This window comes from Atractosteus spatula, chromosome 3 (genome assembly GCF_055471065.1).
Source record: "Atractosteus spatula isolate fAtrSpa1 chromosome 3, fAtrSpa1.hap1, whole genome shotgun sequence".
Lineage (NCBI taxonomy): Eukaryota > Metazoa > Chordata > Actinopteri > Semionotiformes > Lepisosteidae > Atractosteus > Atractosteus spatula.
Genome location: NC_142708.1, coordinates 24,606,701 through 24,630,229, shown reverse-complemented (window position 1 = coordinate 24,630,229; position 23,529 = coordinate 24,606,701). Strand labels below are relative to the sequence as shown.

Below are 23,529 nucleotides of genomic sequence, written 5' to 3'. Positions count from 1 at the left end.
GTCTTCTTACTCCTAAGATATTTCAGATTTTCATTAAGTGTTCAGAAAAGTAGAGTTTGAATCTCCACTTGCCTATAATGCTTCTTGAAAGAAAAGATAAATTGGTTTCTAAATAAAGCCAATACAAAAAAAGCAAATCTTAATTGACATTGACGCCTACATTAATGTATATTAAGTTAAATAATGTTTTTTTTTTCTGCAGTAAATTGGCAAAATTGTATAGACAGCGTGGATTGTCAAATTAAGTTCCACAAATTCAATTTGTTAGTTCCTTAAATGTTCCAAAAATGTGCTGCAGCAACCTTTACTCTATACATTTAACTGAATCCTGGGTCTTTTCACAAATTGTACCCGGCTAATTCAAGATTCTGATCAGAACTGATTTTCATAGGCCCAGCTATACAGTATTCAAACATTATGGACTTTATTATACAAGATGTATATATTCACACCAGTCTTTAACATGTGCTGTCTTTGTCATATGAACATGTACTGTATATATATATGTACATGTACTGTATATAAGGGATGGCAGAATCTTGAAATTATTTTATAAGTCAATGTAGCATTGAAGCAGAAGGTTTAAAGGTGAATTTGTTAAATTTCAGTTATTCACCTAACTTCTCTTCTTAATGTCCAACACACCTGAAAAAGTTTCAGGAGCCAAAATATTGTTTTTGTTTCTTTGTATCTTCAGTGATGAATTCTCCTCTACTTGTTCCTCTGCAGCTCGCATGCTGACACCGCTCCTCATCAGAACTACATGTTGAATTTACCAAACCATTTGATCAGGACTTCATTTTTATATTTCCCAAACATTTGTTTTAAAAAATCATTTTCAAATATTTCCTAAGAGACTTCAGTTATTTGAATGGTGGAAAGTAACTATTCTACACCACTGATGTATCTATTGAAGACATATTTATTATCACATTGACTATGTTTTCTGTGAAGTGCATGAGAAATTCTTTCATAGTTAGCATGCAGTTTCATTTACAGGACATTTAGTACTTAAATGATGGGCAGCCCCTATATTAAGGGTAGCTAGGCACGTACTGTTTTTGTAAATGTATACACAAGCCAACGTGTTTCACTAGTAAGCCATTTATTAGCCTTATGTTAGTCAAATACTGGCCTTCAAAAAGCTGTGTTTTAGTAATAATAGCCTGAGACAATCTCTGAAATAAAGTGTTCCAAAAAATCTTATATTTACATGTTAGGTGACAGTATTCATGTGCAAATATCATGTGTTATTTTTTAGCTGTTAAAAATGTTCTCTGCACTTGAACACTGTGTTGTGCACAATTCATAAGGCATCTCAGACACAATCATGTTACATTATGACCATAAACAATTTATTCAAAGATTTCACAGGAACCCTTTATTTGAATGAGGCTAAAAATGCATACCTGTAATGTAATTTGCACAAATGGTTATAAAGGATTTTGCATGTTGTTACATTGTATTGTGTAGTGTTTAAGGAGTTATGATGGTGTTTTTTAGCTTCATTCAAGTAATGTGTTAGCTCTTCCATTAGTGTTTTCTGCTCTTCTTAAAAACATTAGTTGGTGTTATTAATGTTAATGTTAATTAAAAGGATACTGTGGTTTACTTCAAAAGGAAGTAACATACAATCTCCCAAAACAAGCATCTTGTGAAGCACATTGTTACTTCAGAGAATGTTTCCCTCTGTATTTTGAAATATCTTGCGTATTTAGACTGTATCATGAACAAAAACATGTTTTAAAATTTGCAGTCACATTGCAGTCAATGCTCCTGTATTGTAAAGAATGGCAAATGTGTTGCAAAGGACCATTTCTTATATTCATGCATCCCTAACTCTATGTACTAATTAAAAAAAATGATGATACATTAATTTAGTACAACAGCAAGCACTTTGACTTCAGTGTTGTCACTAAAAACACGTGCTTAAGCTTTTTGTTTTTACAATTTTACATGTATTTTAGTCTTTCTAAGGGTCTTCTAAGCTTCTAAGCTCCAGATAATGAAGGTAATCAGAACGGCAGCCTGAAAGAATTTTATTGACTCTCCAACAATTGCAGGCGCCAGTACCTGGTAGGAGACCAGCTGTCCCTACCTGAAACAGCAGCTCCATTGAAAAAGCTCCGAGGCAGCTGTTACGACGCTTAACAAATGGTCATCATCAGCTGTGTCTGAAAATCTGTGTTTCAAGGGTAGGCACAATACAGCTCTTGTGGTTTCCTGGCCCTTGGTGGGATTGACTGTCCACAGTCGCAATCAGGCTAAAAGTCCTTCCAGTGTCTGACCACAGGCAGCTTGTGTGGAAGCACAAGAAACTCACACCTGCTTTCCTGAGGACTTTTGACCTCTACATCTTTTGAAGAATTCTTCTAGCTCATGAGATAGTAATAGATTTTCCAGATTTGCTTTGAATAGGAAGTGGCTTGTCTGGTGTGATTGTGTTTGCACTACTGGGGTAGTCACTTAGGACAACCAAAGCCTGAAAGTGAAGCCATCCAAATACTTTAATTCCCTCCTGTGCAAATGTCAACTGAGATAAAATAAGAGGGAATACAAGATTTTTAAATTAAAGTATTAAAAAGATGATGATACTATATTGCACAGTTACTTAGGATTTAATTCGCACCATAGAAATATTACTGTTTTTATGGCCAGAGACAAAGATGGAAATGAAAAGCTAAGAAACATATTAAGAGAATCTATAATATTTTCATCAATGATGAATGCATATAGAGGTTAATTACCTTTTTCCAGTAAAACCTTGTATTTAAATAGATTAAATATTAATATGAATTGGGTTTGACATTGAAAGTTTAGTTTTTTTTCTGTTGTTAAGGTATTTTGTGTAATCATGTGGTTGCAGCCAATTGAAGCAGAACAATCCCAAAAGAAGGAACACACTTTTGAAGACTTCAGTAGATTTAAAAAAAATCTAATAACAAGAGCACTTGTTATTAGTTATCACTGTTTGTTATGTTCTTTTAAACCCTACTGTAAGTGTTAATCAGATCTAAGAGAATCAGGTGACCAATAAGATGCATGTAAAATGTACTGCACAAGGCATTTCTCTGCTCAGGGCTTTAAATGGTGCTCTGAAGTATGGAACTGCTCCTGTTGGCTTCTGGTTGACCTTACTAATCCTTAGCTTATTTGACTAGTGATACCTACCGGAACATTGTGACACATACTGTAAATACCACTGAGACACGATCCTAGCTAAATCCCCATGCAGCACCAGGGTAAGAAGTTGAAAACCATTATCTTAAGCTGTCTGTCAACCATTATCTTAAACTGTACAATTAATATATTTGACTGTGAAAAGGCATCAGATGTTAACTACGTACAAAACGTATTGTTCAGTAAACCATGTACAATAACAAAATGACCACCACCTAAGTTTAACTGCTTATAAAAATAAATCACTGATATCAATGTTCGTTATTTAGTTTTCTTATAAAGGCAATCTAACAAGTACAGTACAATAATATGGAATGAAACAGGCAAAGTAAAGCCAGCTGAAGAAACTAAGGTTCATTCTATATATCACTAAGCATTCTACTGACTCCTTATGACCCCTGTTTACAAATAACAGGACACTGTGTTAATTTAATGTAAATGAAGACAATTAATTATACTTTGAAAAGAAAAACAAAAAGCTAGATTTTGATTTTGTTTTATTTCTGAATCATACTTAAAAGGCTCTGCAAAAGGCACTTTAGAATCAGAAAAAAAATCAAACCCCTGAACCTGTTTTATTTTGCAAATCAAAACATGCTTTTATTTTGACCAAACATATTAAAAAATAAATTTTACTTTTTTAAAACACAGTGCTACTCCATTCCTCCATTTCTCCATGGAAATCACAGAAAAACCTTTGTTATAAATTATGTCAACTAGCAGCAAAAATAAACTTGTTAATTCAGAAAACAAATATACATGTAAAACACTAAAACCTTATCAGGAATCTCAATTATGCACAAAACAAAAAAATGTGTACTATAAATATAAGTAGCTGAAAGCTAATTTGGTTGATATAAAAGGTGAATTACATACATATCCAAAATATTTTAACAAGGTGCAATAAAACAAATATATATTCCTTTAAACTTGCATAATTTCTTCTAAAAACCTACTTTTACTAGGCTCAACACATAAACTTGTGGCAGGACACAACAGTACAAACATTCTCTGTTTTCAATTATTTGAAGACTCTTTTAAGCACAGGTGAAAGGTTATTCATTTCATATTGTTTAGTAGACATTGCTTCTAGATACACTGTCCTGTGAAGCAATACCACTATACAGTATATCCAATCATAATTTTATTGTAGCAACATCACCTGATAGAATGTTATCCTATGTTGAAAATTATTCTCTCATCTGCACTAAAGAAAAAAGTCAAAATGGTGGAAATCTGTATTAATTTGTCCAGATTAAGATTCCCTGTGGATCAAAAGCTTGACTCCAGTTTTCCCTGAAACTAGCATCTGTGATGACCCAAAAATATGAAATATTATGTTATGAACACAAACATCATCTGCCACATAGAATCCCTTATCTGTGATTTACTATATTGCAGTATATAGCCAGAATAATAGACTATATTTAGACAGATAAATCATAATTTCATCTAGTCAAATAAACCAACACTCATCAGGAATCAAATGCAAAATGTGGAATGTACGGGTCCATTTGACAAAATAAAGTCAAGACAATATATTTTTTGGGATTAGCTATATTTCTAACCCTAACACATTCCCTGAAATATGCCAATAAATATATGAGCTGAATTCCCCACTAGTAGATGGAGACAGAGAAACAGGGAATTTAAAACTCAGTTAGCTTTTATATGCCATCTTCTGATAGATCAGGATGTTTGCTGCCAAAAAATAGCTGTTTTTGTCAATAACAGAAGCTGTTCTGACACCTGACTAAGGTTCATAACTAACGACCAACTCTGCCAGAGTCAGTATGCTTTGCAAGCTGCTAAAGATGTTATTCTCATCAATGGCATTGTTGTTGCTGCAGATTTCCATTATTCCCCCACTTCCAATACAGCAGCTGTCTAACATCAAACACAGCATTGCTCCAGAACACAACCACTTTTAGCGAGTTTAATTTTGATCTAACCTTCATTGTCTGATGAGTAGAGTGCAGGAAATGAGTACAGTGCATTAGCTTATTTTAGCAAATGTGTAAACATTAGGTACTATCCTGTATTATATGCTTTTAACACACATGGGCATTTATTACAAAAAGTTCAAATGTAATAAAAAATTAAAATCAAATTCTTCAAGATACGAGAAAAGAAGAATCTCGACAATGCGTTCCGAGAGCCCAGCTTGCAAGAGTGGAAATCTGTTCTTTAAATGTTTAAATGATTAAGTAAAAGAAAAACAGCATACATTACTACATCTCATATAACCATAAACCTGTGTAGAGGTCACTCATAAAGCAAGGGATTGCTGTACTTATTTAACTGTAATTGGGAGTAGCAGCAAAAGTATTTGCAGATCCAAGATAGGGCACGACATAAAAGCAACGTAAATTTAAAAAACATGGAGCGATCCATTGCTGCATCAGTGCAAGGAAATTCTAGAGAGCCCCCTTGCTTGAGCAGAGGCAAAGACAGACTACAAAAAAACAGCAAAAGCCTTACCTGTGAGTGTTGCGAGGGTGGCAGGGACACTTTTTGTCACACTTGATGCCATACACCCCCTCAGGACACAAGCGGATCTCACAGTGATCTCCTGTGTACCCAGGCTCACACATGCAGGCACCGCTGATGTGGTAGCACTTTGCTCCATTCACACACCGGCACATCTGGGCACAGCTCATTCCATATGTTCCAACTGGACATTCATCTTGACACCTTGAGCAAACAATATATTTCAGCGCAGCTTAGTTCAGAATTCATACATTTCCTACTCAGACTCTAAAAATGGGACTTATAAAATAAATGTATTTTTATGCAGTAAACATACAGGGCAAACCTGTTACTAAAAAAGGCCAACAATTGGTAGAATTACATTGTTAAAGAGGTGCGGGTCATTAAACCAGCAAACCTTTGTTGCTGTTACTGTACTGTATACTGCACTCAAATACAAAGATAACTTATTACAACTTTTCTACGACCAACCCAAATACAAGACGCAAATCTCATTGCACCTAAATCATTATGTGCAATGTGCAGTGTCGTTGGAAATCTGAATTTGTTCTGAAATCATTTCTCTGGAAAATCATACAGGAGTATGAGGAGTAAACAAAAATAAAATAAACGAAACTGAGAAAAAAAATGTCTCCAACACAAATGTGCTTCATGGAGTTTCAATGTGCTTGTATGGAGTACACTGTATAAGCTTTATTATCCAATCTCAGTAAAAACTCATATTCACTAATGTACTTAATATTTTGTGCTCATAAAGAAAAAATGTAACATTCAGCAAAACATACTGTATATGATTTACACCATACATCATACTACTTAATCATTATGACAGTTTTTGTCTTATCATACATTTAATAATACCATGAAAAATTCAGCACAATAAAAATAAAACACTTTTTAACTATTTAAACGATTTAACGATTTCATATCTCTTGCAATCAGTTAACAATAGTTACAACTAGTTAACCTCAGGTTACTAAAATGAATATAACATTCTATACACAAAGCTTATGAAACTTATTCAGGATCTCTGAAAATGGTATTTGCTAACTTTGTAACCCATTTTATGAAATTCATTATCTCACCAACAGTGTAGACATCTACATATTTAACTTACAAAAACTAATTTTAGTAGCTAAACTAATAATTAATTAACTAATTATTCCTTATTATTATAAAGGATCTGTGTCAGTATTGTGAATGTTTATCCAAGTTTTCTGTACTGAGTGATTTTCATCTCTAGTCCTGTCTGGTGGTACCCACAACTGGTCTGTTGACATACAAGTATGCTGAAAATTTAATCACAGTATGTGGCTAAGTAAATTGAGAATGTGATGAACTGAGGCATTAAAATTTTGGTTAAAGGATGAACAAAAATATCACATCAACTTCTTCTTTGAAAGAAAGCATGTTAATTTAACATGGGTTGTTAAAATAACAGAAAGTAAAATGTGTCCACACTGACTACAATTGAAGGGTAGATTTCTTACTTTATTATTCCAGTGTGGTTTTAGAATTTATTTGGAGTATTTCTTATTTTAAAATTATGTTATATTTTTGGTAATTCTACAAATCTTGTGTAATATCACGGTGGTGATAGAGCTTTCAATTGCTCACTATTACAAAGAAACTGTATATTTCACATGACAATGGTTATTTAGATTGTTGGCTATTATCAAATTAGACCAGCAAGGTGCAGCTATGAAATTGTGCAATTTGTGTTTTTACTACAGTAGCTTTCATTTAATTCTATATTTGCTTTCTTGCACTTCAGTAGAATGATTCGTGTAAATTTTAAAATCTAGAACTTATACAAAATAGCAGATACAGTATGTGATATCTAAGGAGAAGTGTTTTCAAAACTGAAAACAGGGTCACTTATTTACACACAAGGTTATGGGAGTTTGGAATAAGCTATCCAGTTATTTTGTTGAAGCAAATGACAATAAACAGCCTAATGAAACCGCCATATCAAATAGCTACTTGCAACCAAGCTTGATGTCCTCAATAGCCTCATCTCTTAATCTCATAATCTTGCATTTACAGTACCTTCTTATATCTATTTGAAAACACACCGACAATAACAAACAAATCAGTGCCACTGTATAGACTTTCAAATGAAAAAAAATCAATTTCCTGGAATATCATGGCCTAAGCTTTTACTTTAAATTTGTATTTGTTCAACTAGCAAAGATTCCACCAGCAGCTGGATTAAATTAGAATTACTAAAACCAATGTATTGTGTATCAAAGTGGGTAACAAAAGGTTAAAACTCAATTACAAAATTAGGTCATATATTTTCAATGATCATCCTATAATTAAAAAAATAAAACTAAAGTAAGAGGTTTATTTATGAATTTATTACTCTTGAATCTCTGAAGGTTTATCCTTGGCCACCCCAGTTACTCTGATCAGATAATGCCCAGTTTTCTCTTGTGAAGGATTTTCACTGATTTGTGCTCATTGGAGATTGAATTACAGCCACAATGCCTAATCACTTAGGAATGTTTGCAGTTATACAGAATGAGATGCTCTTTTTCTTTCTCCCATTGACTCAGGAATTAAATTATATAATTTTTATCAGTCTTAAGATTAGAAGAGAAAAATGTATCCCTTGTGCACAAACTTCAAATCAAACCTTTTGAAGTAAAAACATAAAAGTAAGGCTTTTGCAGGAATACTTCTAAAACACTTCCATATACTGTACCTACAAAGTATAATAACATAACATAAAAACAATGGACGCTTGTGCAGTAGGGAATCACAAAAGAAAAACACACTTTGGAATCTTTAACCCATTACAATGAAATATTGTATTTTTCAGAAATCCAAGTGTGTGAAATATTTTAAAAAAGTGTAATAAAGGGTAACTGTCAATGCCTTGCCCCAGAAACACTGTAACGAACAGTTCTTTCCGGACCCTATGCGGACGACACAATCCAGAATCGTGAGGAAACACTAGGAAAAAGATCATGCAGGAATACGGGGATGAAAACAGGTGGGTGTGTCCAAAGTACGCTGGTGCACAGGGGAGGTGTGGCCGAGGCAAACAATCCAAAAGTAATCCAGAGGGTAATCCAAAAACACAAGAATAAGTCCATAGCCAGGTGATCCATCCAACAAGGAATTAAAAACATGAACTGGGTCAGAACTGATGGACAGGGAACGGGACCAGGCGCTTCCAGGTCCCGGACTCGCACGATACGGAAATCAGATGCAGAGCCCGGATGAACGTCAGCGCCTGGCTTTTAAGGTGGACTGGGAACAGGGGTCAGGTGCACATAATCAAGTCCGGAGCACCCTTAAGGAGGAGGGACTCTAATCGTGACAAACACTGCTTTTTACACCATATATTGTACTGTTTGTAATGTCACCTGTACTCCGTTTAATATAACTAAAAACAAAAAATATATATCTATTTATTACATGAAAAAGTCATATGGTGCTTGTGCAAAGTCACTGTTATCCCAAGATCACAGACATCACATACAATTAAATTAAAAACAAGATTAGGCAACAGACAAATATTTTAGGACACGTTTTAAGGAAATTTTCAACATATTTGGTTTTTTGTGTTTTTTCCTTTACCTCACCCACAGCATCCCCTTTTCATAACCAAAGTCATTGCATGGGGGATTTCTAAAATGAGATCATGTAGGTTATATGTGGAAAACAGGATATGGATCATCTGAAATGCTTGGCTGTTACATATTTGGGGGTGAGGTCTGGCAAGAGAGAGACAAAATAGAAAAATGGCAAATTGTTATTTTAAAATATTACCCTACCATGTGATGACAAACAATAATTCTACAGATTTTAAGAGCTGTCCTTTAAAAGTCACCGAAATGTACTTTATAAAAAATACTTAAATCTGGATGATGACCAGATGTGTATATAGTGTATGAATATACTGACCATGCTGATAACAGTTATAAAACTACCAGCATGTATTACCAGAATATCAGTAGTCTGCTGCTATTAGTAAGCCTCCTGAGTATGATTAATTTTCTACATAATATTTAAAAAAATATATTTTATACAATATTGGATAACTAAATACTTGAGCAAACAGTATAAGTATGTTAAATAAATAACTCCAAAAGTCTAAAATAAAAAAAAGAATAAATTGTATTTTTTGAAAAAAAAAAACAGCCTACAGTAGGTCTTGTTACGCTGACAGTTTTATGCAACACATTGTGCCAGACCTTAAAGCAAGCAATGAACACTGCCTGTCCACGTCTTTCTCTAATTTGCCAGAGTCAACTTTTCCACATTCTTCCAATTTGAAATCTGTGTATGCCGGATTGAACGTGACTCTTTTGACACTCTTCATTCCCATAGGAGTGCATTCCTGGTGTTTAAAATTTCATCTGCTGCTACAGGCAAGGATGGTTAAAAAAAAGACACTCTGCCTTAAAAATTAAAGCCAAATTCAAAGCAGCTGGAGAAGATAAAAAGAGGAGCATTTTTTCATGATGATAAATATACTGTATTATGCATCACAAGTTTAAAAGTAGTCAATCCTACATAAGGTGACCTTGGATTTTGGGTTATTTGGTTTGCGCTGTAATACACCTGCAGCATTGTTCTGCTGAAACAGATATTAGTAACTGACTGTACATTACATTTCAAAAACAAGCTACTACCCTGTTTATGTCTGTCTCTATTAGGAAATGCATTCTTTTTTATTTTATTACTGGCAGCTGCTGGTATGAATACAAACTGTACTCTTTACACTGTGTAACAACTGGGGTAATACATACCAGTATTCAAATAAGAGGTTGCTAACTGGGTGTAATTTATTTTTAAGTTATTTTTTAAGTGGCTTTTACAAAAGGGGTTTTGCAGTTCCTGAGTTTAAGAAATCGTCGTAACACTTGTGTTCAATTTTAAATGTTGAACTTGTAAGACAAAATGTTAAATGCTTATACACAATTCAGTGCAATTTAACTTGTATTTAAACAAGTATTGTACTTATTGTATAAGCTGTGTTGACAGCTTTCTCAAAAAATATTTCGACATGCTCTTAATGTCCATTCAATTTAAATTTTGCCATAGCTTACAATGGAAATCTTGAGCATGACATCATCTTCAATATCTGTTAATAATTTCCACCTTTGATTAAATTCGACCATGTGGTTGCTTAGTCGTTATCTGGCTCATTGCCAGGTGTTATGTACTACTCTTAATGGTTCTAATGTCTTTCAGATTTTAAAAAACATGTAATACCTGCTCATAATTTGATGCATCACATTGTATCTGAAAGAGGTGTATAAAAAACACCTTCTGTCTTTAATATTTTTAGAGACTAAAAAGTTAAAATGATCATGTTTCAATGTAAAGAAGTCCATCCCTATTTCACTTTCATTACAGTAAGCGAGTGACATGATTCAAAGCATGTCATAAATCCATGGTCTTAAAAATACATACAGTAAGTGGTTTAATGAAAGTGCAAGTAAATTTAGGTTGTACATATGAGGTTGTAAAAAATAGCGTAAAACTGATTAGCAGTTCACCACATTTAAATAGATTTAAAAACACAATATATTCCTTGATTAAAAAATGCCTTTTTACCTTTCTAAAAAGCAATTAATGCTCAATACTATAGTAGCTGAGTTCTGATCATTTGCATATCCACAAGGACACAACAGCACATCCTCTGGGAGGCATTTTTAAGAACAGAGTGGGTCATCCAATGGAACATAACTTGGGGCATCATTTTCAAGAAAACACTGCTGCGACATGATTTGGTGAACACAGTAGCGCAGGATTTTCAACACCTGCCAGAAAATTTTGCCAGAAACTAACAGCTTGTCTTGGGTAACGCTGAAAACCCAGCAGTGACATTTCCGGCACATGTGTTGAAAATGTTGTTCTACTGCATTCACAAAATAATGTCACAGCAGTGTTTTCTGACAAATACCTCTCCACCCTTTTTCCAAAAATGCCACCCTCTGCTGTCCCCCAGTAGATGAAACCACATTTTTGCAGTTCTTGGCCACCAGACATAACATCCCATGGCACGAGAATAGCAGCTGAACTCCATTGACACTGTGGTATACACAATACATTAGGAATTTCAGGACTTGCTGCTAACATACATTAAGAAGTATTATAAAAATAATGCCAGTTCATCATTGAATTAATAATTTAACAGCTAATCATGCATATAAATGTCTTTGCTGTCTTCATTTTCTGAGAGCCAGAATCTACTAAAGGACTGTGCATGAGTCAACCCAACGTTCACCTGAAGTTCAAGTATGAAAAGCTGATTCTACATCTGTTCCAGAGCACCTACACAAGCCTCAGCTCTGATCTAGAAGAGTTTTTGAGTACAGAGAGAAAGAGAGAGGAGCTTATCTGCCATATACATACATGTACTGTACATTGGGATTCATATTCATACTGTTCTCTACACCACACAGTGTGCACAATGTACATATTACAAAACAATACATGCAAATTACAAGACTTGTATATATATAAATGTATCATTTTTTTATATGTTTGTTGGGATGAGTACTTGCAGGTACACAGATTGTTTATGAAGCCTGTCCACTGGAACATCAAATATACAGTATGTGCATTTTCAGCCCTCCTGCCATGTGCCATATTATCTGTCCTCGAAAACTCACTTTCTTTTTTTCACCAATTTCCATCCCAAGGGGTGTGGTAAGGAAAAATGTATGGTTTGCGGGAGGCTTTCTTGAAGTGTGGGTTTGTAAAAAGCCCTTATTAACTCATAGCAATGCACTTGTGTTGCTATTCCTGTAAATTCATTGGCCGGCTAAGTATATGGTTTTGCTTTCTGATATTCTTAATTACTGGCTGAAGGCCTTCTCCACAGCCTGATGATGCACATCCTGGCTTTGACCACATTTGTTCCTATATGCCTTTTTGCCAGAAATCTCCAAATTCAAAACAGCTATCAAGTGAGACCATCAGCCTAGAACCATAAAATAATGTTTTCTGTTTTAAGAGTTTATTTTTTAAAGTCGTTAACAAGTTCCTAGTTTTCTGTGCCTTGAATATATGTATTGTTTGTACTTATCTTTGCTTCCATTTAAAGGACACCGAAGCTTTGGCATAATTATGGTCCAAATTATCTTATCATATACACATGAGATTGTATTGCAGTGATGCAAAATACAAATGAATGAAAGAAAAAAAGAGTTCTTCAGGACTCACATTCAATTTAGGTGATACACAACTAAAAAGAATGGCAAATTCCATGTTTCCAAAAAAGAATAATATGAAGAAAAGGAAGTGTCAACCATTCCAAATCTAGCAAACACCTCATATCGCGGCCTTGAGACTTCTACTGAATGAGCATCTAAATAATCTAAAAAATATAAATAGACATGTAATAAATTAATAACATTATAATCAAATTATTTTAATATGTTATTACTGTATGTAATCGAAAATAATAGTGATAAATCAGACAATGTTGTTTACTATTTTTTCTTGTTTCTGTCTTTGCAACACAAAAAGGGACAAAAACAGTTAAGCCATAAAGAAGCTGTGAAAAAAAACAGATCAATCTCTATCACTGTGTACAGTACATACAGTAAATTGCAAATTGTGAAGTTACTGAAGTTTTTTAAAATTTTTTCACAGGAACAATAAATTACAATACTTTCTCATAAGTGACAATTAAGGAATATCCCTTCTCTATCCTTTAGGTCACTAATCTGTACGTTTTAACAGGAAACATATATAGAGTATAATAAGTAGTTGTAAGGACAAATAAACCATTTTCACATTTTCTTATAGAACACCAAAGTATACACAAGACAGATACATAGGGTTATAACAGAGTTATAACAGTGCTCTCACCCGAAGAAGGCTCCACAGCCGTAACGTTGTGTTTTCTTTCTTCTCTTTCCAGCATGGAATAAACCTATTACTTGTTCCTTAACAGTTAATCATTGCACATAGAGAGGAGCAAATGAGAAAGGAAAGCAGTGACTTCCAGAGTTAAGACAATTTGAGCAGCAGCCAGCTTACTATTATCCTTCTTCTACATCCTGCCCCCTGACCAATCGGCACTCCTCTCAACTGTATATAAGGCTGAATATCTTATTCTGTCAAGGTGGGTACCAAGCTTCCCCCTCAATTAGATTTCCCACATTTAGGTTGAAGGTAATCAATATACTTTTGATCCTTTGAAATTAGTTTCAAGGTGCCAGTGGTGTTTTACAACCTGTTTACAAACCTGTTTAGGATTGGATTTTGCATTAAAGACAAAGGATTTTCCTAACATTATAATTAAGTTTCCAATATCATCTGAATTATTTCTTTAGTCTCCCAAAAGTACTTTGACAAGATCTACCTGAAAGGCAACACTGTATGGAGAAATCCATTGCTCGGTCTGAGTCCAAAAGAAGGTGAGTTACATCTTTCTCCTCTATTTGGCAAAACCTACACATACCTGTAGGGGAGTTTTTCAAACCCCATAGATTTAGCATTTTTCTAGTCGCTTACATTTTGTGTATTAATTTAAATGGAATAATCCTAAAACAGACATCCATGGTAGTTCTCTATATCAAGTTAAAAACTTGGTTCCATGGAATTGGCATATCAAACATGTATTCCCAACTATTTTGTATCTTGATTTTGAAGTTATTAAAATAAATACACAGTGTGAGATTTTGGTTCCCTCCCTGGCTAAAGGTATGAGTCTGAAAATTCCATCTTTTACAGTATTTTTGAATACTTCAGGGGCAAAATATTGAAAAGACAATATTTTATATTTTATGGTGCACTTCTTGCACCTTGACTGGATGAGATTGTAAGTCGCTTTGGCTAAAACGGTCCGCTGTACCAATAATAAATGTAATGTACCACATCCTGTAAATTATACAAACACCTTACAAAAATTAAATATTACTTCAATCATATCATGCGTGGCCCATAACTATGGCTACAAAAACTGCATTGTGTTGGTACAATATGCATAGAACTGAATTGAATATGTATCAGTGGCTTTGACGACTGCCTAGTCAAAATCCTTCAGAACCATTCTACACTGACATACTAAATAAGCAGAGCTTTTTACACTGGAATGAAGAACACTATGAGGGGACCAGATTCAAGTTTTCAAAATCTTCTAAGTTAACCAAGTGAATCAACAATGAAACATGAACCAGAGAATATAAGTAACTATATGGAATTGATTTTGAAATAGAGAACAGGAGGTACTGTACTTTTTTATGCACAGTGCTGTGAGAGTCTGGAACAAGCTACACAGCCACATTGTGGAATCTGATATCCCAGCTTCCTTCGAGTACAAATGGATCAGATCAACTCAATATGGTATAATACTACCAAAAGAGCTAAAAGGAGTAAAAAGCCCATTCATGTTTGTAATTGTTCGTTAAATTTTCTTAAATTTTAAATCAATGTAAATTGAACATACTGTACACTTTGATCAGAGACTTAGGAAAACAACTAGTTTTTTAACTACTTTTTTAACACAATCACCCATCAAAATAATACAATTTATTCAATACAAATTTAAGTTGCTAAAGATTTTAATCAGATTTAATTCCATTTTTCTAATTCTCCAAATAAATGACAAGAGTCTTCTATTTTCTTTAATTTTCAAAATTATATGAAACTTCCATATTACAGTATACTCCAGGGAAACTATCATAAACTAGCCTTATCTGGATCTCATGTGCTTGCATTTACAGATACAGTATAAGGAATTCCAGCCTCAAGATTTTATCACATATCTAATATATACAAAATATATACTGTATGTATCTAATAATAAAACATATCTGATATCATGTACAGTACCAGTTATCTCATTCATGACTACAGTCAAAAAGCCACACAGAATATATCCATCTATTTGACCTGGAAGTCTCCACAATCTATAGTCTGGTGCTGTCACACCCCGTAAAGGGCAAGGGTGAAATATTATGAAAACAGAGATCACAATATATAAAAAGCCTCACAAGCAGGTACATTGAAAAACCCATAACCCTTCTTCTTCTCCCTGTAAGATATCTTTTAAAAAAATAGTTTTTAAACATTTGGTTAGCTATGCTTTCTCTTCCTTCCAGTACAGACTTTTCACCTCCATTTACTGTAGGACAATGCAGGCATGGACTCTTCAAAACCTTTGATTAATTTTCAGCAAGCTAAATAACCCCTGCTCCAGGACACTTCTATTGTCTTTACTATCCATTGATCCATTTTTTTAAACAATTTATCCAATACAGGGTTGCTGAGGAGCAGGAGCCTATCCAAGCAAGTAACACATAAGGAAGGATATACCCTGGACAGAACCTAGTCCATCGCAGGACACACACAGACACAGACATGCATACAGTACACCCCATTTATCTTTACTAGTGCAGTTATAATACAATATGTGTTAAGACTCTGATGTGATATGACTCACATGTCCAATGAAATCAGGCCAAAAGCAACCAATTCATACTTTCTTTCACACACCTTGATACATGTTCATTTTGGTGTATAATGTTCTAAAGACAAAGATGCACAGCTTTCCTGGCAGATTTACAAAGGATGTACAATCCATATTGTCTCACAGACTCCTGGCATGTTATAACTCCTATAGCTGTTCTTCCATTCTTATGAGCAACCAACAGTTTGCTAGAGTAGTCAGAAATGAGAATTGGTGATATAAATGAAGACTGAAATAACACCTGCTTAAGATGCACATTTGTACTGTATATACATAAATTTAAAACTAAGCTTCAAACTTCAACAAATCAACAAAAACATGTAATATGAAATCCAATGAAGAGATTGATACAACAGTAATAATCCTTAGCCTTACTTTCAAGAGAAATTATTAACATTTCACCTTTCTACCTCTGTTTCCCCATAATTACTGCTTCTTGTTGATTTACAAACTTGCAGCAGTTTAGTGAATGAAAGATGGTCAATTTCTTTCATGGTGTTGTTATTTAGCAAATCTTTCTTGAAAGATGTGAAAGATAATTTACAATTGCTTTGTAAGTAACTGTAAAAAAACAGTATTGTAAGGAATTAAAATGATATCACTCCCTGCGACTTTCAAAAAAGAAAAAAACAAAGAAATTTCCACAGCAAAAACATTTTCTTTCATTTTTCATAGCAGAATTCTCTCTTTGCTCTTTTTTAATAAAAAACATATGTCTATTATAAGGTCCTGGAGCTGATGAGTTTCACAGCCATTTAAAAAGGTCAGTTTTCAACATTTTGAATTATAATATTACAGAGCTGCAGCCATGTCTGTATGGAAGTATTGTGGTTGCAGAGAGTCTTTTGTACTATATGCTAAATAACCTTCTCCTAGTCTGTTTTCTATTCATTTTTGAGTTATGCCTTTGCAATACTTGGAAACGATTCCTTTCACATCTATAATACAGTAGATATACAATAAACTGGATTGAAGACTAAAGCAACTACACACTATACTGGCTGTAGTGTACATTACAACCATATCACATTACACATTACACCACTTTTTACGAATGCAATTGGTTCTCACAAACCCTTTTGTTTAGCAAAAATTTGTAAAAAGAAAAGGTTATTTCAATTATTTCTTATGAGCAAAAATTACAATCCATTCTGGACCGCAAAAATGTCATCTCTACCTTTTTTCACTAAAAACAATAAAGAAAGAATAATAACTAAGATTCATACTGCGGCATGTATTTTTAGTAATAAAAAACCCTGCTTACCTAGTTAGACATCATTTATCATACCTAAGTACAGTACTGTGCAGTAACCACTTCATCTGCTTTCTGAATCATTCACTACTCACACAATTCACAATTTCCATTTTCCTAATATCTTTAGGGTTCATGATAAAGTCTAAGCCACAAATACTCAAATACAAAAAGAGCGCACATAAAATAATGAACAACACACCAAGCAAGACACGATGAACTGTATCACACATGACTCTCATGCCACTCTGTAGGCTCTGTGCTAGCTCTCACCCATACTACTTAGTGGAATGTGATGCGTACACTTGATATGAAGCAACTCCTACGATGCTTTCCTCTTCACTCTCTACATTTGGTGGAGTTTTTTTTTCTTCGTATCGTTTCATCATAGTTTCGAAGTTGGCTTTCATTATTCAAAATGCTTTGTAATATCTCATTTTCATCAGAAGAGCATTTGTAAAAAGAGGTATAGCCCATATCAGCTGGATGTGGGTAAAGGTTGTCACTGTTGTTTATTTTATTGTAATTTGAACATCCAACCATTTTCTAACAGCTTTATCTGATACAGGCTCACAGAGGAACCAGAGACTATCTTGGTAAGCTATGGATGCAAGGCAGGATACACTCTGGAAGGAACACCAGTCCATTGCAGAGCACACACAGACACACACATTCACACCAATTTTTGCAGAAGCCAATTAACTTACCAGTATTTCTTTGAACTATGGGAGGAAAATAAAGCACCTGATGGAAACCGATGCAAATATGGGGAGGATATACAAAATCCGTGCAGATTTTGCACCCATGGGAATTGAACTCAGAGTCCCAGCGCTGCAAAGCAGTGCTGCTAATCATTGTTCCACAGTGCTGCCCATGAATAGAATATCCATCCATCCATTTACTACCCACTTCTTCCAATTCAGGGTCAGGGGGAGCTGGAGCCTATCCAGGCAAGCAGTAGATATGAGGCAGGAGACATACAAACACACACACATTCACACTATGTCCAATTTAGGTAAAAAAAACACAGACACACACACATTTACACTAGGTCCAATTTTCCCAGAAGTCAATTAACCTTCCAATCAAATTAAATCCCATCAAATATTCTTTCCAGTGTTAAACATTTGCTCTTTTAACACAATTTTAAAACTGCTGATTTGCTGTACGCTCAAACAGCATTTTGTTTTTGATCTGCTACTTTCTTAGTTCTCCAGGAGGTGCTTCCTATTTATACTGTATATAGTACCATCCAGGCAGTTCTCCAAGATGTCACATCTTGGTGTGGTACTCCACCCACATTTTGAAGATGGATGTGTCAGTCTTGCCAAGAGACAAAGCCACATTTTTGTGCAACAGCAGATGTAGGAAAAACAAGATCCGTTACACAAACTTAACCTTCTGTTAAAATATGACTGTACTACTGTATATGAAAGGAAGCTCCAGTTTAAAGCTTCTCAAATGTATTTTTAAAATTATTTAGTCTGATTTGTGTCACCTTTTTTTTTTGTCAGTGGTCAGCTAATAACGGGCAGCACTTTCCAGAAAAATGATTATGATTATAAAATATAGGACATTAAGAAGGCCATTTTTTCTGAGAATGTATTACTTTTTCCATCAAATGTCAAATCATGTTTTTTTAATTATGGAGACAAATCAAATCTTCAATATCTATGTGGAATACTAGAAAGTAAATCTTAAAGCCTCTAAGGAGAGACAAGACTTTTCAAAGGGATGCAAAGATACAGGAGTATCAGGGGTAAACAAAATTGACAATGACAAAAGGATAGAAATAGTAAAAAATAAACAAGAATGCACACAAGTTAATGAGATGCTGTTCAACGAAAATCCACAATAAAAAGCTGTAAAAGCAGGACACACACTCTAAATTCTGCTACCATTAAATAAAATCCATCAACATTCCAGAAGAAAAATGCCTTCAAAAGCATATGTGAAAAGTTTTATAAATCGTGATCTGATAGTGACATGGGTACTATCTCAGTGCTGTACACTCCAGAAAGTGAACCTGTGAAAGGTACAAAATACAGTTATCTAGAGCATGTTTTAGCTTATGCCTAGCTAAAAAAAAGTAAATTAGCTGAGGGATTGAACACATGACAAATATTTTATTCACCAAGATCAGACATGTAATTTCTCAATGTTGTAAAATACCAGAGACTGAACATTTGTTTCAGTAGGGATTTGGTCAGGAGATAAAAAAAAATGGTTTGAACATTGCAAGGTAATAAACTGAAACAAAAGCTATTTTTAACTGAAACGTTTGTTGAAAATGTGCCAGTCTTTCTGGTTCATCAACTTCTGACCTGACATAGACATTTTAAAATTAATTTGGAACTATCAAGCTACTCTTTGTGTTCGCCTCTGCGAACGAGAAGGCCACTAAACAGTACTTAGTTGTTTCCAATGAAATTCCTGCATTTTGGCAATATCTGTTTCCCTCAAAGCAATTCTACAAAGCTATCATATTTGATAGGAGAGTCATGGGTATTGGAGACCAAAACCATTGCCAAAGAAAGCCAAACAGTGTCCTGAATGACCAGACTATACAGAGGAATTGCAAAGAAGTTTGAGAAAGAATAACATTGATAGGATGGAGATCCTTAACCTTACTCCTTACGTGATTACCACACTCCCAAGTGCAGATATCCTCCCAAAATAAAAGCGGACCTCAGTTGTGAGCCCAGCCTCCACCCATATCCTTTCCCTTTGTCGACTTTTACGCCAACATAAGATGGAGTCAAAACACTGAGGCCCCAATAATAGTACATTACTGTATACTGCAATAGTTGTTGCTAAATAACTAATTAAGAATAATTCAGGTAAAATCTAACTCAAAAGGCAGTTCGGTGAATTTCCAAATCCATACCATCAAAAAAATTCATAGTGCAGAATAAATATATTGGACAACCAAGAATATGCATTTGAAGAAACAATTTTTAACATGACTCAAAATGATCAGAATCAATGCATGGTGTTCAGATAGAACAGCAAATAACACCACCAAAGTCATCTCAGTACTAAAAGTGAGTACAGAACAAAAAATGATTTGTCACTACTGCAGATCAACTTCAACAAAGGTATGTTTATATGTAAAGAAACACAATAAATAGAAAAACAATAGGAAAACATCTGATTTCACCATAATTATAATGACATGTCTCAGAGAATATAAATATCTATTATAAAACACAATGGCAAAATGGGCTGACTGGCAATGGGAGTTCTGCTGTTTCTCCAGACTACCACCTCAGGCATGTGCTCTCTTTGAAGCGACCAGATATCTCCTCAAAATATTGTAAACTTGTATTGAGATTTTTTTTCTTAAATTGTGGATAAATGTTATGATGAGTTATTTCAGTTTTTGATTATAATACCTTGTACCGAACTGAACAAGTGTTGTCTGCTTTATGATAATTTCATCCTGATTTGACAAGTTTACATAGAAAAGACCAAATTTTGGTTTTTGAATGTAGTTGTCCCTTATTACAGTAGTGAAAATTTTGGCTTACAGATGTGATAACAAAACAAGAACAGTTTAATTTTAGACTATGCTGTCTTTCTATTTTGTGGCTACTACTGTATATGCAAACATTCATGTGCCTGCATTAAATTAAATAAAAGTAAATCGGGAAAGGTTACTGAACTGTATGACACGCTATTTTGTTTCTTGGATAAATAATCTAAAATGTAAAAGTTTTTTCTAAAAGATAGCTTAAAACCATTCTGATTGAAACCATTGTAGTCCGTGAGCCAAAATCATGGAAAGTAACAAACTTTTGGAAAGTTAAATGGTATCAAATTGTCAAGTTTTGGCATTTAATGAAAGAAGATATTTAAGCATATCTAAAATCATAACAAACCGCTTTGAATTTTGCCTTGAGATGTTTTGGCAGAGAAATAACTAAGTTATTTAAGTCAAATAATCAATCAACTTAATAAAGATATCCGTGACAAAGACTTCTAATGCCTTCTTAAACCTGCCAACAATAAAACTACAACTATTATCCCAGCATTTCTTACTTGTAACCACTGCAGTAGAAATAAACTCTTAAATTATTCTTTTACTTGAGGTTTCAGGATTACAATATATTTTCTATATTTAGTTCAAGATTAGAAGGGTTTGGTTTAGCTGAATCATTGTAACAAGATATAAATAAATATATACTGACTAGGTAGTTGGTGTTTTCAAAACTTTTCACACATACAGTAAATGATTACTTATCTTTATCGTGCAGTAGCAATTCTGCAGAAACAAATCACTGCTGAAACTGACAAAGATAATTTTATATTCAATGACATTCAAAGATCACCAAAAAATTCACAAAGCTAAAGTGTAAGAAACAGAATGATGAGTGGGAGAAAAGCTATAAAGAAAGCAGCCCGTTTGTTATACATAATCCCAATTAAAATCAGCCTGCCTCTGTGAAGAACTGACGTGTTTTTTTCTTTTTTCTTTACTTTGACCTTGTTTCTGGCACTGTATATAGAGAATCAATAGCTTGTGATATTGTGTTCTAGATTGGCTATATACAATTTTGCTCATTCTAATTTTGGGAGAGAAAGTAGGTTGAAGGTCTGGCATTGCTTTGCTCTATAAGCAAAAGGCTTAACGAATTTGTGTTTGACGGTACCATTGAATAATAATGCAAATAATTAAAAAAGAACATTTTGGCTATTCCATTTCTTCTACATTTATTTTTCAAGAGACACAAAAGCTTTAAAAAATGAGAGTTCTGACAAAAAATCCTAACTGTGCTGAAGAACAGGCTTATGACCACAATTGCACATTTTTTTGTGTTATCACAAATCTGATCATAATGTTATAAGCAACAAGATTGAAATAACAAAGTTTAAGAAGTGTCAGTGTTAAAATATATTGTGGATATATATATAAAATAGATTTATTCAGTTTGTCAGGTTAGAATAATACAATACTTTTTGTGCAATCCTGTTTTGTATTCATAGATTACACAAAAAGTGTAACATCTGCAAATACAGTTACATCATTTGTTCCTGGAAAGCTCTTACTGAGCTTGCAGTAAGTAATGCTATTTTAATTCCCCACTGTGAATTTTATATGCATTCACTATGCACAAGATATTTGACACATAGTCAAGTATGTGTGAAGAAAGCCATACTCTACATACCTCTCCCCTGTGTATCCAGGGCTGCAGAGGCAGTGACCAGTGGATGACAAGCATGTTCCTCCATTATGGCACTGGCACTCCTGGGAACAGTTTCGCCCAAACCTCCCTTCCGGACAGGGCTGGCCGCATACTGTGCCCTATGTACATCCCACAGGACACACACACAGAGACAGGAACAGACTGAGTGCTAACCTGTCAACTTTTGTTTTTGGTTCATGTTTCACTTTTGGTTTGGGAATATACAGCATCTGGGGCAAAAATGGAAAATTTCTAGAAAATAAAAGGGAAATGAAAGATGAACTATTTTGCTCAATGGTAATTAAGGAAGAAGTCAACAACATGCCTGCCTCAGGCAATGGAAGAACAATGTTCTGTATGTAAGTATATTATAAGGAGAAGAAACTCCCAAGATTAATAAATATACAGAGCCCAATGGTATCTTACTAGTTGTAGTCCAGGAAACGAGATATTATTAATAATTATTAATAATTTGCAACAGTAAACATGAAATTGGAAAATTACTAACATTATGTTCATTCATAAAAAGGGTGACAAATCTGAACCTAGTAACTACAGACCAATAAGTCTGACTTCTAATACATATAAGGTTATGGAATCAATTATTAGAACTAAACTGGGGATTTATTTTAACTTTTATGGAAGTAATATGCTAGAGAATAGTCAATATGAATTTAGAAAAGCTACAATAGGTCTTACCCAACCAATTTGTTCTTTGAACAAGTAATAACAGTAATGGATACACGCATAGTATATACTGTAATATGATTTATTTAGTTTTATAGAAGGCTAATAAAATAATTCATAAACGATTTACTCTGAAATCACAATATAGGCATTAAAAGTAACACATGTGCTTGGGTTAAGAATTGGTTAATAGAAAACAGATACAGGGTGAATGATTAAATGGAGTAGAGATAATTAGTGGAGTACCATAAAGATCTATACTAGGACCACTATTCTTCCTAATTTAGAAT

The 23,529-nt window shown here is 34.1% G+C and overlaps 1 protein-coding gene across 1 annotated transcript in view; it reads right to left on the bottom strand.

Annotated features, from left to right (window-relative positions):
* The window catches only part of megf10 (multiple EGF-like-domains 10), a 76,475-nt gene that overhangs the window by 22,402 nt on the left and 30,544 nt on the right, over positions 1-23,529 (bottom strand). The window contains exons 7-8 of the mRNA XM_088912298.1: positions 22,535-22,671; positions 5,662-5,874 (exon numbers count right to left, since the gene is read on the bottom strand). Of these exons, the coding sequence (XP_088768424.1) occupies positions 5,662-5,874; positions 22,535-22,671 (350 nt within the window). The remainder of the gene's footprint in view (positions 1-5,661; positions 5,875-22,534; positions 22,672-23,529) is intronic.